The 15,011-nt window shown below is 44.4% G+C and overlaps 1 protein-coding gene across 1 annotated transcript in view; it reads right to left on the bottom strand.

Moving 5' to 3' along the window:
* Positions 1-14,782, bottom strand: part of SCTR (secretin receptor) — a 70,014-nt gene extending 55,232 nt beyond the window's left edge. The window contains exon 1 of the mRNA XM_072960837.1: positions 14,468-14,782. Coding sequence (XP_072816938.1) covers positions 14,468-14,533 — 66 coding nt within the window. The 5' untranslated portion in view covers positions 14,534-14,782. The remainder of the gene's footprint in view (positions 1-14,467) is intronic.
* Between the last annotated feature and the right edge of the window lie 229 nt (positions 14,783-15,011).

The raw sequence follows: 15,011 nt of genomic DNA, 5'->3' as shown, positions 1-15,011 counted from the left end.
AAAGAAAGAAAAGAAAAGAAAAGAAGAAAAGAAAAGAAAAGAAAAGAAGAAAAGAAAAGAAAAGAAAAGAAAAAAAAAGCAAAGCAAAGCAAAGCAAAGCAAAGCAAAGCAAAGCATACAGATCAGAAAAGAGGAATATCTATTTCCAGGTGACATTGTCTATGTAGAAAATCTCAAGGAATCTACAAAAAATTTCTTACTAAGTAAGTTCAACAAGGTCTCAGGATATAAGCAAAACATTCACAAATGAATTGTATTTCTATATATGAGCAATGAACACATGGACACCAAATTAAAAATATAATAACATTTGCAATCTATTAAAATAACGAAATACATAGTTGTAAATCTAATAAAATGTGTACAGTATTTAATTGCTGAAAACGATAAAATCTTGATGAAAGAAATAGAAGATCTGAATAAATGGAGAAATATATTGTCTTAATGGATTGGAAGATTCAATATGGTAAATACACCAATTCTTCCCAAATTTATACACAGGTTTAATACAATTTCTACCAAAATCCCAACAAGCTTTTTAGAGCTATAGACAAGATTATCTTAAAATTTATATGGAAAAGCAAAAGAACAAGAATAGTTAAAACATTCTTTTATTCATAATTGCTAAAACTTGGAATTAACCTATTATTCAATTGGTCAATGGATTAACCAACTATGGTGCATGAATAAATTGAATATTATTCAAAGATAAAAAGAAATGAGCTATTAAGTCATGGAAAGACATGGAAGAACCTTAAATACATATTGTTAAGTGAAAGAAACCAACCTGAAAAGGCTACATATTGAACAATTCCAACTATAGGACAATCTGGAAAAGGCAAAACTATGGGGCCTTTTCTAAAGATCAGTGGTTGCTGGGGGTTTAGAGGGAAGGAGGGAAGAATGAATAGGGAAGGATGAATAGGTCAAATACAGGGGATTTTTAGGGTAGTGAACCTACAGTGTAATACTGTAATGATGGATATATGTCGTGCATTTGTCAAAACCTGTAGAATTTAAAACACAAAGAATGAACTGTAATGTAGCTTATAAACTTTAGTTTATGTATCAATATTAGCTCATCATGTGTAACAAATGTACCACATTAACACAAGATAGTAATAATAGGAGACACTGGAGTGGAGGGGTTGAGGGGGTATATGGTAATTCTTTGTATTCTCTACACAATTTTTCTGTAAACCTAAGTCCACTCAACAAAATAAATTCTATTAATTAAAAAAATAAGTGGGAGGAATCAGTTCACTTAGTTTAAAGATTTACAGTAATCAGGACAGCATGGTATTTAGTAGAAAAATAGGCAATGGTGTTAGAGCAACTGGACATATATAGATAACAAAATGAACCTTGAATTATACAAAAATTACCTCAAAATGATCATGGACTAGAGTGCAAAATATTAAACTAAAACTTTTAGAAAATCTTCAAGATGTAGAGCTAGGCAAAGAGTTCATATGCTTAACACCAAAAGCACAATACATAAAAGGAAAAATTAATAAATCAGACTTAGCAAAATTAAAAACTTTTGCTCCATGAAAAACTATGTTAAAAGGATGAAAAGACAAGCTACAGACTGGGAGAACATATTTGCAAGCCACAGATTTGCAATCCACAAATAAAGACTCATATCTAGAATATAGAACGAACATTCAAAATGCAACAGGAAATATAAAAAATCTAATTAGAACATAGGCAGAATGCATGAAGAGACATTTTACAGAAGAAGATGGATATACAGGTGATAAAGATGCACATGAAAAGACGTTCAACATCATTAGCTATTAGGTAAATGAGAACTGAAATCATAATGGATATCGTTACATGCTTATCAGAATATCAAAAATAAAAAATAGTGACCATAAAGGCTGGCAAGGTCATGGCATAACTAGATCACTCCCACGTTGTTAGTGGGATTGTAAAATGAGACAACTACTCTGGAAAACAGGTTGACAGTGTCTTAAGAAAAGCTAAACATGCAACTATTCTAAGACCCAGCAATTGCACTCTTGGGTATTTATCCCACAGAAGTGAAAACTTAAGATTCACACAAAATAAAGTTGTACAACTATCACCATCCTCCACCCTCCATTTCCAGAACATTCTCAACATCCCAAAAGAAACTCTGTACTAATTAAACAATAATTATCCATTACCCCTTCTTCGAGCCCCTGATAACCTCTATTCTATTTTTTGACTCTGTGAATTTGTCTATTCCAGATACTTCATATAAGTGGAAACATCCAATGTCTGTTTTTTTGTGTGTTTGGCTTATTTCACATCCATGTTGTGGCATCTATCAAAAATTTATTCCTTTTTAAGGATGAATAATATTCCATTGTATGGATATACCACCTTTTGCTCCTCCATTCATCCATTGATGGGCACTTGGGTTGTTTCCACCTGTTGGCTATTGTGAATGATGCAGCTATGTATATGGGTGTACAAATATCTCCTCAAGTCCCTGCTTTCGAGTCTTTTGGGTATATACTCAGAAGCGAAATTGCTGGATCATATGGTAATACTATGTTTACTTTTTAGAGGAACCACCACACTGTTTTCCTCAGCACCTGCACCATTTTATATTCCCACCAGCAATGCACCAGGGTTCCAATGTCTCTACATTCTTGTCAATTCTTGTTATTCTTCTGTTTTAATAAGATCTGTCTTGGTGGGTGTGAAGTAGATCATCTGGCATTTCTTTTACCCTTGATTTTTCCTTAAAATTTAATAAAGCAAGATTTTTTGTATGATGGCATGCCAACTGCAGAAATGCGTGGAGCCCACTGATGTCTGTGTGACTGCAACAGTATTCAGCTAAAAGGTCGGAGTCCCTGGCTTCCAGACAGTGGTCAGCAGTGCAGGAGTGGGTTTCTCAGCGTTGCTGGGAGTGGCTGGGAAAACTGGGTGTTTGATGGAGCAACCTCTCCGGTGCCTCGGAGGGAGAATGAATGGGAAAAACGACCCCTTATTATCTAAATTAACCTAGACAAGGAGAGGCTGATTTTAGCAGTCAAATACATGAATATTTATACCTATGTTTCTATATAGTTATTAAAGTATTAAATATAATTTTACTTAAAATCCAGAGGAGAGACAAGCGAAGGTGAAAGCATTGCTAACGCTTATATAAAGTTTACCTCAAAACAAGAGCTATTAGCCTTGAAAAGGTCTCTTTAAACAGTTTTTTTAATTGAGTTTATATAAGTACATTTTTAAAAATTGTACTAGTACCAAAGTGGTTATAACAAAAAATGGCAGTTCTCTTGCCTGTTTCCTGCTCTTCAGAGAAAACCATTTTCAACTTCGTTAGCTGTTTATTTTCATTTTTATCTCCATATTTTAAAATTATATTCTTGTACTGTTTTATTTCTTGATTTATTCATTTGAGACATTATCTAAAACTCTCTATTACACCTTTAATGAAAAAGAATATGAAAACTAATATATGTATGTATATGCATGGCTGGGACATTGTGCTGTGCACCTGAAATTGACACATTGTAACTGACTGTACTTGAATGGAAAAAAACCCTCTCTTTTATAGAAGATAAAGATTTAGATGTTTTTAAACCTCCCTGCATATGCTTCTCTCTTCTTCATCTTACATATCCTCTTCTTGATTTAATTTTTAGTTAAATGAATGGTCTGTATTTATAATGACTTATTTTGACTATGAAATACTGTTCACTGCTGCATCTAGTCATGTAAAATGATTATGTATCTTCTTGTACATTTTGTTTTTCCTGTGGTCAACAATTACCTTGTTTTTTCATTTGACTCATTTTTCTATGTACATATAAATTTTTCCAAGTGCTCCACCAGTTTTATTAGACATCTATCAAGAATTCTGTTTGTTTTACCTCTGGAGACCTCTTTCCCACAGACCTCTTTCCTCTTGACAATCTGGGTCTGACACCTGGCTGTGGTTTGGGGTATCCTCTCCCCAGCTCCCCTGGCTAGAATTCCATTTCCTGAATTCCCTGTCTTTTTCCTTGCTTTACTTCCTTGTTTTACAGAAGCACACACTCTAGCAACTTCCTAAGAAAGCATACCTAAGAGTTAAATTTTTGAATATTTGCAGAAGTTAAAAAGCTCTTATTAACTTGATTAATTAGCAAATTAATTAACAATTTGGAGAGAAAATTCTAGGTTGAAAAATCATTGTCCTTCCAAATTTGAAGGCATTTTTCTTCTCTTCCTGTTTGGTGGCTAAGAATTCTAACGCTAATTCCAAATCTTTTCTACATGACTTTTTTGTCTTCTCTCTAGAAATATTTAGGATTTTTTCTTCATTTTTAATTTTGAAATTCTTTGAAGAAATGGTTCTTTTTCTTTTTCTTTTTCTTTTTATTCATTGGTTGGGTAGTCAGTAGTCATCTCTGTCTGAAGATTTGTGTTCTTTATTTCTCGGGAATTTAAAAAATACTATTTTATTTATTTTATTATTTCTTACCTTTGTCTTCTGTATTCTGTCTTCCTGGAATCTTTGTTAGTTGAATAATGGACATCACGGACCAATCCTCTAATCTCTTCGCCTTTCTCTGTGCTTCTACCATTCTGTCTCTGTGATCTTTCTGGGCTATTTTCTGGACATTGGCTGTTGAGTTTTCTAATGAACACTTTGTCATCATACACTTAATTTCCAAGCAGTCTTCCTTGCTCTCTGATGATTCCTTTTCCCACAGCATCCTCTTTTCCACACTTCCTCTTCTGGGCTCTGGCATCCTTTTTTTTTTTTTTAAACTAATAATTCTCAGGTTTTATTTACTTTTATTTAAAGTTTACAAATTTCAGTGGGACTCGCTCTTTTTTCACAGAATATTACTCTTACTGCACTCCTCCATTGAGAGCTTCCTTATTAAGGGAATTCAGCAAAATACATACATCATTTTGCCATCCACAAGACAGATAGCATTTAATTAGCAAAGCCAGGAGTACCAGAGAACAGTCTCAAAGTAGCACTTCAGATAAGAGACGCCTTCCCCACCTCTGCTATGACTAACGGTTTCTGCAATTCATTTTATGCTCATTGCATCACAGAATTTCCCCTGGAGAATATTAAATTCAAATGGATGGATAATGCTTACAAATTAAAATACTCTATGTATATGCTTGCAGCAATCATGAAGTCATCCAGCATCCTCTCTCAAGAAACTCTGTTTCAGAATGTTCACCATAGTCATGAGTTTTAAGTTTTCTCCTCTCCGCATGGTCTCTGGTTCCTCTGAATTTCTTTCTCCTCTTTCTTCACCTCCATGTTGGAGGCCTTCCTCAGTGCCACATTTACAGCACTTAAGTGGTCCTGGGAACCGCTGTGAGCCTGAATCATTTGTTGACTGATGGCCCTTCACTGTAAAATCATCAGGCCGAGAGGGACCCCAGGGTCAGGTTCATGGGGTGTTTCTCCTCCGTATCTGGGGCCTTTCTAGGGTGCTGCAGGTCAGCAGCACAGTTTCTCATTAATGCCCCCCACCCACTGTAGCCATTTGAGTTACTATTTTTCTCACCCTCCATTTCCCAAAGAGTCCTTAAAAACCTCTACTTCACTGTTATCTCTTTGACTTTGTGGCTTTATACCCTTTTCATTCATTTACAGTAATTTGAAGGGAGTTCCCGGGGGCAGAGAGATTAATCTGCCAAGTGGTTACTCTGGCATTTTAAACTGGATGTCTTAATGTGATGTTGTGATATAATAAGAAATATGTATTTTGGCCTTTGTCCCTGATTCCTGGCACAACGCTCCTAGAACCCCTGAATTTCCTGAGTGATGGGGTGAGAGGAGCATCTTTTGTTATATTATTTGGTCTTAGTCTCCAGTTCCTGATCGAAGTACTTCTGAGATCCTTGGCATCTCCTAGTATTTCCAATGTCAGCCTTTGTGTCTCACTCAGCACCTACTCACAGTGGACAAGTTCACACCTGTTGTTTGATACTGTGTGATGAGCTTCCACCATCCTTTTCTTTCTGTATGCTAATAAGATGACTGGTGGCTGGGGACCCCTAGATAGCTTCAGGATGGAGGCTGGTCACCACAAAGACCAAACATGTGGTTAGAGGGTTAGAACTTTCAGTCTCACATCACCCCATCACCACCACCACAGAGGGAAAAGAGGCTGGAGATTGAGTCAGTCATCAACAGTCGATGATTTAATTAATCCTCCTACATAATAAAGCCTCCATATGTACCCTATGGGGCTTAGTCATCTTCTGGGTTGGTGGCTACCTCGAGGTGCTGGGAGGGTGGCACACCCAGAGAGGGCACGGGAGCTCCACGTGCCCACCTCCTTACCCTATGCGTCTCTTCCATTGGCTGTTCCTGAGCTGCATCCTTTATAATAAACTAGTAATAGTAAGTCAAGCACTTTCCTGAGTTCTCTGAGACATCCTAACAAATTATCGAATCCAAGGAGAGGCTGGTGGGAACTCCCAGTTTATAGCTGGTCAGTGAGAAGCACAGGTGGCCCCGAACAGTGTCTGAAGTAGGAGCAGGCTTGTGGGACTGAGTCCGTAACCTGTGGGGTCTGTGCTAACCCCAGGTAACGAGAATCAAATTGAATAGCATCATAGGACACCCAGCTGGTGTCTGGAGAACTGGAGGATTGCTTGTCAGTGTGGGGAAAAGCACTAGGTATTTGGTGTCAGAAGTAAAGTGTTTTCAGCAGAAAGCACCAGAATCATTGGTACTGAGAATAGGGTGCTGGTGAGGAGGAAAAACAGTACCTCAGAACCAAGTACATTAAAAAAAATTTCCCATAAATTTAATGAGAGATTGTCAGGAAATTTAACTAAATGGTGCCTTTCTTTATCATTTTATTATTTTAAATGGCAGTAGACTTTACATATGCTTTCCTCCTTGGTTTCAGAGTTTGAGTCCAAGCCACCTTTACATCTGGAGCTTTAAAAATATTGCAAAAATCATGTCAAAGTTTGACTTTTTAAATACTTGGGCCTCAAAATTTCTCATGGAACTTTTATCTTCTCCTGAATTTTAAATTAATTTTCTCTTTTCTTGTTGATCACAAAATTCATAGGCCTTCACCTCATCAGTGGCATGTCACAACTGTACTCCAAGGCTCTGAACAGAACAGCACTGGTTGGTACTGCCAGCTAGCTTCTCTGGGCCTTTCTTCAAAGGGCCCTTTGACTTTCTGAACTAAATCTTTCCCAGGTCTGCTGCAGAACTGTGGCACTGGTATCTGCCCCTTGCTGTCCTGGGTGAATTCCACTTTTTTGTATCCCATATTTTAGAATCAGTTTTGGCTACATTAGGGTGTCACCTATGATAATGTCTTTAAGAAAAAGTACTTATGTTGTAAACTTGGGGAGACTTTGCACATCCAGTAGTGTCTCTGAAGGGAGTACCACCCTTTGTGTCTGACTCAGCACCTAGTCACGTGGGCCCGCTTGAGTGGACAAGTTCACACCTGTTGCTTGAGGATTGTGTGACTAGCTGCCACTGTCCTTTTCTGTGGGGAATTTTCTCAGATGGCTGGCATACTTTGAGGTGTCTGCTCAGCCTATCAGCCAACAGCTTTTCACTGGAGGGACCTCTTCATCCCAAGGTGGGTTTGTTCACGCTGGGAGATCTCATCTCATTGATTAGACCAAGGGGGAACGCCTAACGCAGTTTGGAATAACCTGCTTTCTTCTCTTGGATATTTGGTATTGGGGTGGGGAGTCAGGTCAATCTCTCCCGTTCCTCAAGCATGTAGGCTTGGAAGCTACAGGGCAGCCATATTTTACCCTTTAAAAGGCAACAGTGGGGAGGGTGTAGCTCAAGCAGTAGAGTGCATGGTTAGCACGAACAAGGTTCTGGGTTCAATCCCCAGTACCTCCTCCAAACAGAAATAAGTGAATAAACCTAATTACCTTCCCCTCATCAAACAAACAAACAAACAAACAAAAAAAAGAAAGAAAGAAAGAAGAAAGGAAAAGAAAAGAAAGCAACAGAAAAGTCAAATCTCTAGAGAGAGAGAATAATAAGACAGACCCCAGAATAAGAGAGGAAAGGTGTCATGAGAGAGTTTTGTTACCTATTTCAGAGTTTAATTTTGGACTCTCAAATTCAAAACAATAACTTTTGGGAGGAGATATGATGAAGCCTAATGAATTAATGAAATATAATGAATATATAATGAAACCTAATGAGACCTAACGAGGGTGAAGAGACCCAACATGACTTACCACACTTTACAATATAATCACTCACCTGCCAACTTGAGACTGGAAAGAAATAACTTCCAGAGGGGAGAAAAGGAAATACTCATCTGGTTTATACAATGAAAAAAACAAAGAGGGAACTCTATCATACAGCCAGTCTGAAACACAAAATGTCATCATGTGTCAGACACCTAGGATGCCCAGCAATCTACTCATCACTGGGAACGTGGAGGTGAAGGGACACATTTCCCGCTCTGGAAGCTCACGGTCTGCAAGGGAGTCCAGAGAGGCCAATGGCCGGAGTCACCAAAAATGGTGAAGGCCATGGCCAGATCATGATGGACCAAAAGGGCAGCAGGGGACCCCCAGGAGGTGGCTCCACCATTTAGGCAAGAAGTCATTCCCAGAGTAGCAACATCCCAACAAAGAGGGGGCCCAGATGTGACAGTGACTGGACAGATTCTGCAGAAGCAGGTGGTGTGGGGGTGAAGGCAGGGGATAAAGTGGCTTCCAAGAGTCTGGTTTGGGTCCTTGATAACTTCAGGAACAGGGAAAACTGGGAAAAGAGATGGAAGCTTAGGAATTGACAAAAGATAAGTTTGGTTAAGAAAGCCTGGATTTATGACACGGTAGGACAGCCAGGGAAGATCACAGGGTAAGAGCAAGCAGGTGAGGAGAGCAAGGGCCAAAGATGGAGCCTGGGGATCTTTACACGCTGAGAAGATGGAGCATGAGGTGGAACTGCATGAGAAGCGGGATGTGGACTAGGAGCCTATGGAAGGCAGAAGCCAAGGGAGGGGAGACTGGAAAGGACAGAGTGTTCCTGCACTGAGTGTCTCCAAGAGGCCGAGGTCCCCTGGGTCCCCTGCCCACCTTGCCCAGGACAGTCTGGGTGTATGCCCGCTGTCTTGATGTCATTATTCCTAATGTCATCAATCACGTGGTCACTGTGGGTTGAACAAAGACTGAAAAGTGTCTAGTGAATGTGGCAAAACCTGGGTCCCTGGTAAGACTGATGTCAGTGCGTGGTGGGGCGGAAGCCAGGTTGCAGCAGGACGAGAAACAACCGGAAGTGGAGGCAATGATCACGGACACTTTTTCCAAGAAGCTGGCCGTAAGGGGCAGAGGTAGAACCGTGGCTAGAAGGCCCGGAGTGCCGAAGGAGGGCCCTGTACCTCCTGGCTGGACAGGCTTGGGCAAGTGGAGCAGCTGATGGGAAAAGCCAGTCAGGCGGGAGACAGTGGATTCTGGGTGCAGTGGCTGCCATGTGTCATCTCAGGACAAGTCACTGAGCGTGCTGGGGCAGGGGTCGCCAGCACCTTGTAGGGACTGGCCGTGGGCAGGAGTAGAGCCTCCGTACCACTCGGGTGGTGTTTTGGACCAAATGTTTGTGCCCCCCCACCCCACCCCGCCAAAGAATACATTGAAGCTCTAACCCTATTTGGCTCTATTTGGAGACAGGGTCCATAAGGAGGTAATTAAGGTTAAAAGAGGTCATAAGGGGTGGCCCTGATCTGGTAGAGTTAGTGTCCTTATAAGAAGTCACCAGAGATTCTCTCTCTCTCTCTGCACCCGCTCAGAGGAAAGGCCACGCAAGGACAAGACAGCCACCTGCTCTGCAAACTGAGAAGGGAGGTCTCCCCAGCGCTGACCATGCTGGCCATGATCTGGGACTTCCAGCCTCCAGAGCTGTGGAAAATAAATGTCTGTTCTTTAAGCCTCCTGTCTGCAGTACTCTGTTACAGTACAGCTCCAGGCAGACTGAGACAGATGCGAAGGAAGGAAACAGGAGGGTACAATTCAGACACACTGATAAAGGCAAGATCAAGGGCAAGTTCATTCCTTGACTCTCAAGAAATGGGAGGGAAACCTGCCTGCTGAAAATAAAAGAGGAGGTGATGAGGTCAGAAACTGGAAAAGACACGCGGACATCAGAGACAGCCTCTGCCAGCCAAGGGTGAGGGGACTGATGCTGGGCACGCGGGAATTCTGGAGAAGACTGGAAAACTCAGGAGTCCTGGCACATGATGGGCTGGACCCACCATGGGTGCCCCTTCCCCAGATGCCCGTGGGATCTTCAGGCACGGACTGTTGAGGCTGGGTGGGTCCAGGGTATCCTGTTTTCTCGTGTCCACACAAAGGCTGGGCAGCCCTCTGTTTGTAATGTAAGCAAGTAGATAGGATCTGAGTGTTGTGAATTTTACCTTGTGCTGCAGGTTGTCCCAGAGCCTGAGTGAAGGTCAGTGGTAAGAAACGTCAACTTGCTAAGGGCAGGGGTGTGGGAACCAAGTCAGGGGCCACCGGAGGGGCCGTGCTGGTGGCAGAGATCTAATTCTGGTCATTAAGTCTGGGCTCTCATCAAGGAGTGCCAGGAAGACACTATGCCCTCCCTTGGCATGAGAGGGAATGAATGACAGGGTGGGGGTCCTGGGGACAGGGTGGAGGGAGGGGGGCTCTATGAAAACTCTGAAAGGGGGTGCCAAAGCCAAGAGGATTCCCCCCGCAGTGTGGGAAGCGTACCTCCTGTTTGTTTGATTTCGTGACCCCACGCTCATCTCTGGACCCGTCAATAAGATGCTGTGTGTAATTCAGTATCTGTTTCATGTTTTATAAAGTGATTAGATTAAACTGAAATTACTGTCATTTTGCAGTTTGGGAGAGAATTTGTGACAGCCCGTTGGGCACCAGAACCCAGAGCAGGTCTCTCTTTGAGAGCAGATGCGCATGCTGGTTAAGAATATGTGGGTCTGAGACCTCATGCCACCAGGTCCCCCTGGGGGAACTCGACACATGACTTCACCTCTTTCTGAGCCTCAATTTCATCATCAGCCCAATGAGGGTAATAACGGTCGATGCGAGGAGTGGATCAGAGAGTGCCGGTTAGGACTCAGCAGAGTATCTGGTGTGAAATCAGTGCTCAGTAAGGGAAGACTGTACCACCATCACCGCCACCACCACCATCATCATCATCAGTCATATTAATTTTGAAAAAGAAATCCACAAATACTTCCTCAGAAAATTAGAAGGCGATTGTTCAGATATACAAAAATCTCAACAACATTCCTCTCAGAGGTATCGGTAGCCAGCTCCTCTTAGGTGACCTTTGCAAGCCTTTCTAAAATTCTGCTCACCAAGGTGCCACAGAGCTTGTCAGCCTTTGGATCCAGACGCATCACAGAAAGGGGTAGGGACCGCCACATGCCAGAGGCTTCCATGTGCCAGACCCCATGCTTGGAGATTTTGTGCTTCTTTCTTTCTTTCTTCTTTAATTTTAAATTTTAATTTAATTAATTAATTTTTTTAATGGAGGCACTGGGGATTGAACCCATGACCTCATGCACACTCAACATGTGCTCTACCACTGAGCTATACCCACCACCCCAGAGTTTTTGTGTTTCTGAACCATCAACCAAGAGGTGATGAAGAGAGGAGAGGGGAGAGCAGGAAGGGAGGGTGGAGAAGACCAAGGGAGCCATTCCCGGTGGAAGTCTTCTTGTCTGGAAATGGGTTTTCATCAGGGACACTTGCTTCTGTCCCCCAGCTCAGATTCCCTGTCGCCAACCCTACTGCCCTGAAACCAATATGCAGGGAACACCTATTATTAATCCTGTTCATGCATTTCCCTGAAACATAACAACCACTGAGGCAATGCTTCTGAACCAGGAGCAGTTTGGCCCTCTCCTCTCGCTGAGAACATTCGGCAGTGTCTGGAGATGTTTTCTGTTGGCACAACTTGGAGCGATGCTACTGGCTTCTGGTGGGCAGAGCCCAGAGATGCTGCTAGATGGCACATGATGCACAGGTCAGCCCCTCAACAATGATTATCGGGGTCCCCTCTCTCTGCCCCACCCCCACTATCTCCACCCTATGGTTTCCTGCCATGCCAAGGGAGGGCCTAGCTCTCCTCCGGGCAGCCCTTGTGGAAAACCCAGATTCAATATCCAGAACTGTCAAAGTTAAGAAAGTCTGCTTGAAAGAAAAAGCAGCCCCACTCCCCGCTTAGCTCACTAAGGTTATCAAGCTGGCAGTTTGCCAGATGCCACGGATTAAAAAGCTCTACCCTGAGTGATAATTTCTGTGATGCTTGACACATTTGTGTGCAGTTTTGTAAGCAGGGCCCGCTTTCAAGATGTCATTCTGTTACCTGCTGCTGTATGAAACGGCCACAGCTTAAGACAGTCACTATGGATACTGTCATCCTTTCACTCATTCATTCGTTCACTCGGCCAACACACACTCACTGAGCTCCCTCTTACACTGTGGTGGGCTCTAGGGCTAAAGGATGAACAAGTCGAAGTCCCAGTGCTCAGGTTCGAAGCACGTGTATTGAGGACAGGTGTGCTGGTGAATAATTATAATATTGTTCCAGGTAAAAATCCTCATTAGATGCATGGGAGGGGGTACAGTAAAGGGAGGTGGGGTCACGGTTTCCTACGGAGATCTCAGAAAACTGCCCCATCAGCCATCACCATTTTTCAGTCCACTTGACCTTCATGACCACCCCCTCCATTAGAAAGATGCCTATGATTCCCCTCAAGAGGAAGCCCCAAATAAATAGTTGTTTGAATACCATTAAATTTCAAAATCAAATGTCTGACCACTCAGAGTCAAACAGAAAAGAAAAAAAAAAAAACCCAGGGTTTCACAGACAGGGAAATAACTCCAACCAAAGTAAGTCAGTTCCATTCTGAGAAGGAGTTCTCACTAAGAAGTGTGAACCTCAGGTCTGGATAAGACCATAAGATAACCAGAGAACCAAGACTTACAGGAAACCACCTCGTAGTAACACAGAGCAGCACATGAGTGTATGAAAATGATGTGTAAGGACAAGTCCAAAGCACACACTGAACTAAGCAAAGGCTCCCATTTCCCCCTCTGTTTATTCCTGTGATACCACGAGGGTCCCCTGGAGATTAAAATGTGGGTTGAACCTGAGTCCTGAAGCCCAACCACCTGTTGTTTCCTGCTGACAATTGCTACTTAAAAAGGAGGCTGGAAGGGTCACAAAGGAGCTGCTGCCTCCTATCCCTGGGCACTAACAGCACACCTCTAGGCTGCATTTGGCTTTGAACTCTCCCCAGTGTCTCAGGCGGCATTTCCCCAAATTGGGAACTCAGACTAATGAGTGGATGCCCTAGCACCTTCCCACACCAGCACGGAGAGGAGGCTCCAACATCACCAGGGAGCTGGGAATGAGAGCCCCACTCTGGAATGCTAGGGAGCTGCCGGAAAGATGCGCCCCTCCCGAGTGTCAACCCTCACTTCCATCATCTTGGGAAGCAGGTTTTTCTTATGATCAAACAGGAGAGGACTACAAGAAGGCAAGGCCATTGGACACCAGGAAGGATTTGCCCAGGACAGAGACTGGAGACTCAGAATTGGGTGCCCAAGTGCTTTCCCTGGGGAGTTTCTTGGGACAGAGGCCCTGGAGGCCAGTTTGGAATGTTGATGGAAAGGAGTCATTCTGGAATCTGCACCCCACTTCCCACCCTGCCAGGCCCTCCTCATTGCTTCCATGCAGCCAGTCCAGGTGCAGCCACTCTCTTATTCACAGATCCCACAGGGAGAGGCCCTGGTGCCCTGGAGTTTCTGTGGGAAAGGAAAACAAGCCACTCGCCCTTCTGCCTTCTCTTGTCTCTTCCAGCTCCTCCCTGGACCTGATTCGTGGAGATGAGCTTTTCTCAGGAGTCCCAGACACACAGACATTAGGAAGCCAAACTCCACAGGAGAGAGGAGGGAGGGAACTGCAAACGGTCCCATCACAGACTCGGAAGCTGCGGCCAAAGCTTTGGGAGGTTTTCCCATTCGCAGCCCAGTGTGTGTGAAAATGTCAAGGCTTTGGCGCGAATAGACCGGGATTCAGTTGTCTTTTCTTGAGGCAAGATATTTAGTCTTTCCAAAATTCGGTTTCCTTGTCTGTGAAGTGTGGGTGATAATCTCCACCTAGAAAGGTGACTATGAGGTTTCAATGAAATAATGCAGGCAAAGTGCCCAGCACACAAAAGGCATTGCCAGGGGCGTCTCCAGAATTTCCGTCTAGGAGAACCTTAGGGGAGCTTCCCGGAGGAGGGGGTAGGGTGGAGGGCAAGAGAATTTAACCTAGTGGTGCCTTCGCCTGGTGCGTAAGCTATTTTAATTTTGGAGGAGGGGGCCTTCTGGAGAGGAGCTGATATATTACAGTTGTTGAGGATGGATGGCGATGGGGGTAAGGGTTCCTATTCCTCAGCGGAAGACCTGGGGGTCCCCCTCCACCCTCATCCCGCGCGGAACCGGAGGGGCGCATACTCACGCTGTGCGCGGCGCAGGCGAGCAGCAGCAGCAGCAGCGGTGACAGCGGCGGCAGGCGGGGGCGCATGGTGCCGGGTGTCCTCCCCGCGGGCGCCCCGACGGCCGCCTGCCCGTGCGCACCGGCCGCTCGGGAGCTCAGCGTTCCCCGCAGGCTCTCGGACCCCGGGCGGCCGTCGCGCCCCGGGGAGCCATGGCTGGACCACCCGACCCGCGGCGGGCCCGGGACCGCTCCTGCTCGGACGAGGTGGCCGCGCGCTAAGCCGCCCAGCCCACTGATAAGGCCGCGGCGCTGCCTGCGCTCCGCCACCCAGCCCCGACTGGCGGGGGGCCGGCGCGGAGGCCGGCAGGGGAGGAGGCGGAGGGAGGGCGCGGGGCCTGCAGCCGGCTTCCGCAGGCTCGGCCCGGGGAGGGGGGCGGAGGACGGCAGGAGGGGGCACGTGGGCTCAACCTTCCACGCGGCAACACCCTCCCGTCCGGCAAGAGCCCTCTCCAAGGTCTGGGCCAGCCTTGCCACCCCTTAAGCTGCATGCGGCTGGGCCACCCCT

Source organism: Vicugna pacos, chromosome 5, assembly GCF_048564905.1.
Source record: "Vicugna pacos chromosome 5, VicPac4, whole genome shotgun sequence".
Classification (NCBI taxonomy): Eukaryota; Metazoa; Chordata; class Mammalia; order Artiodactyla; family Camelidae; genus Vicugna; species Vicugna pacos.
Note: the sequence above shows the minus strand (reverse complement) of the source record. Positions and strands in the feature narration are given on the sequence as shown.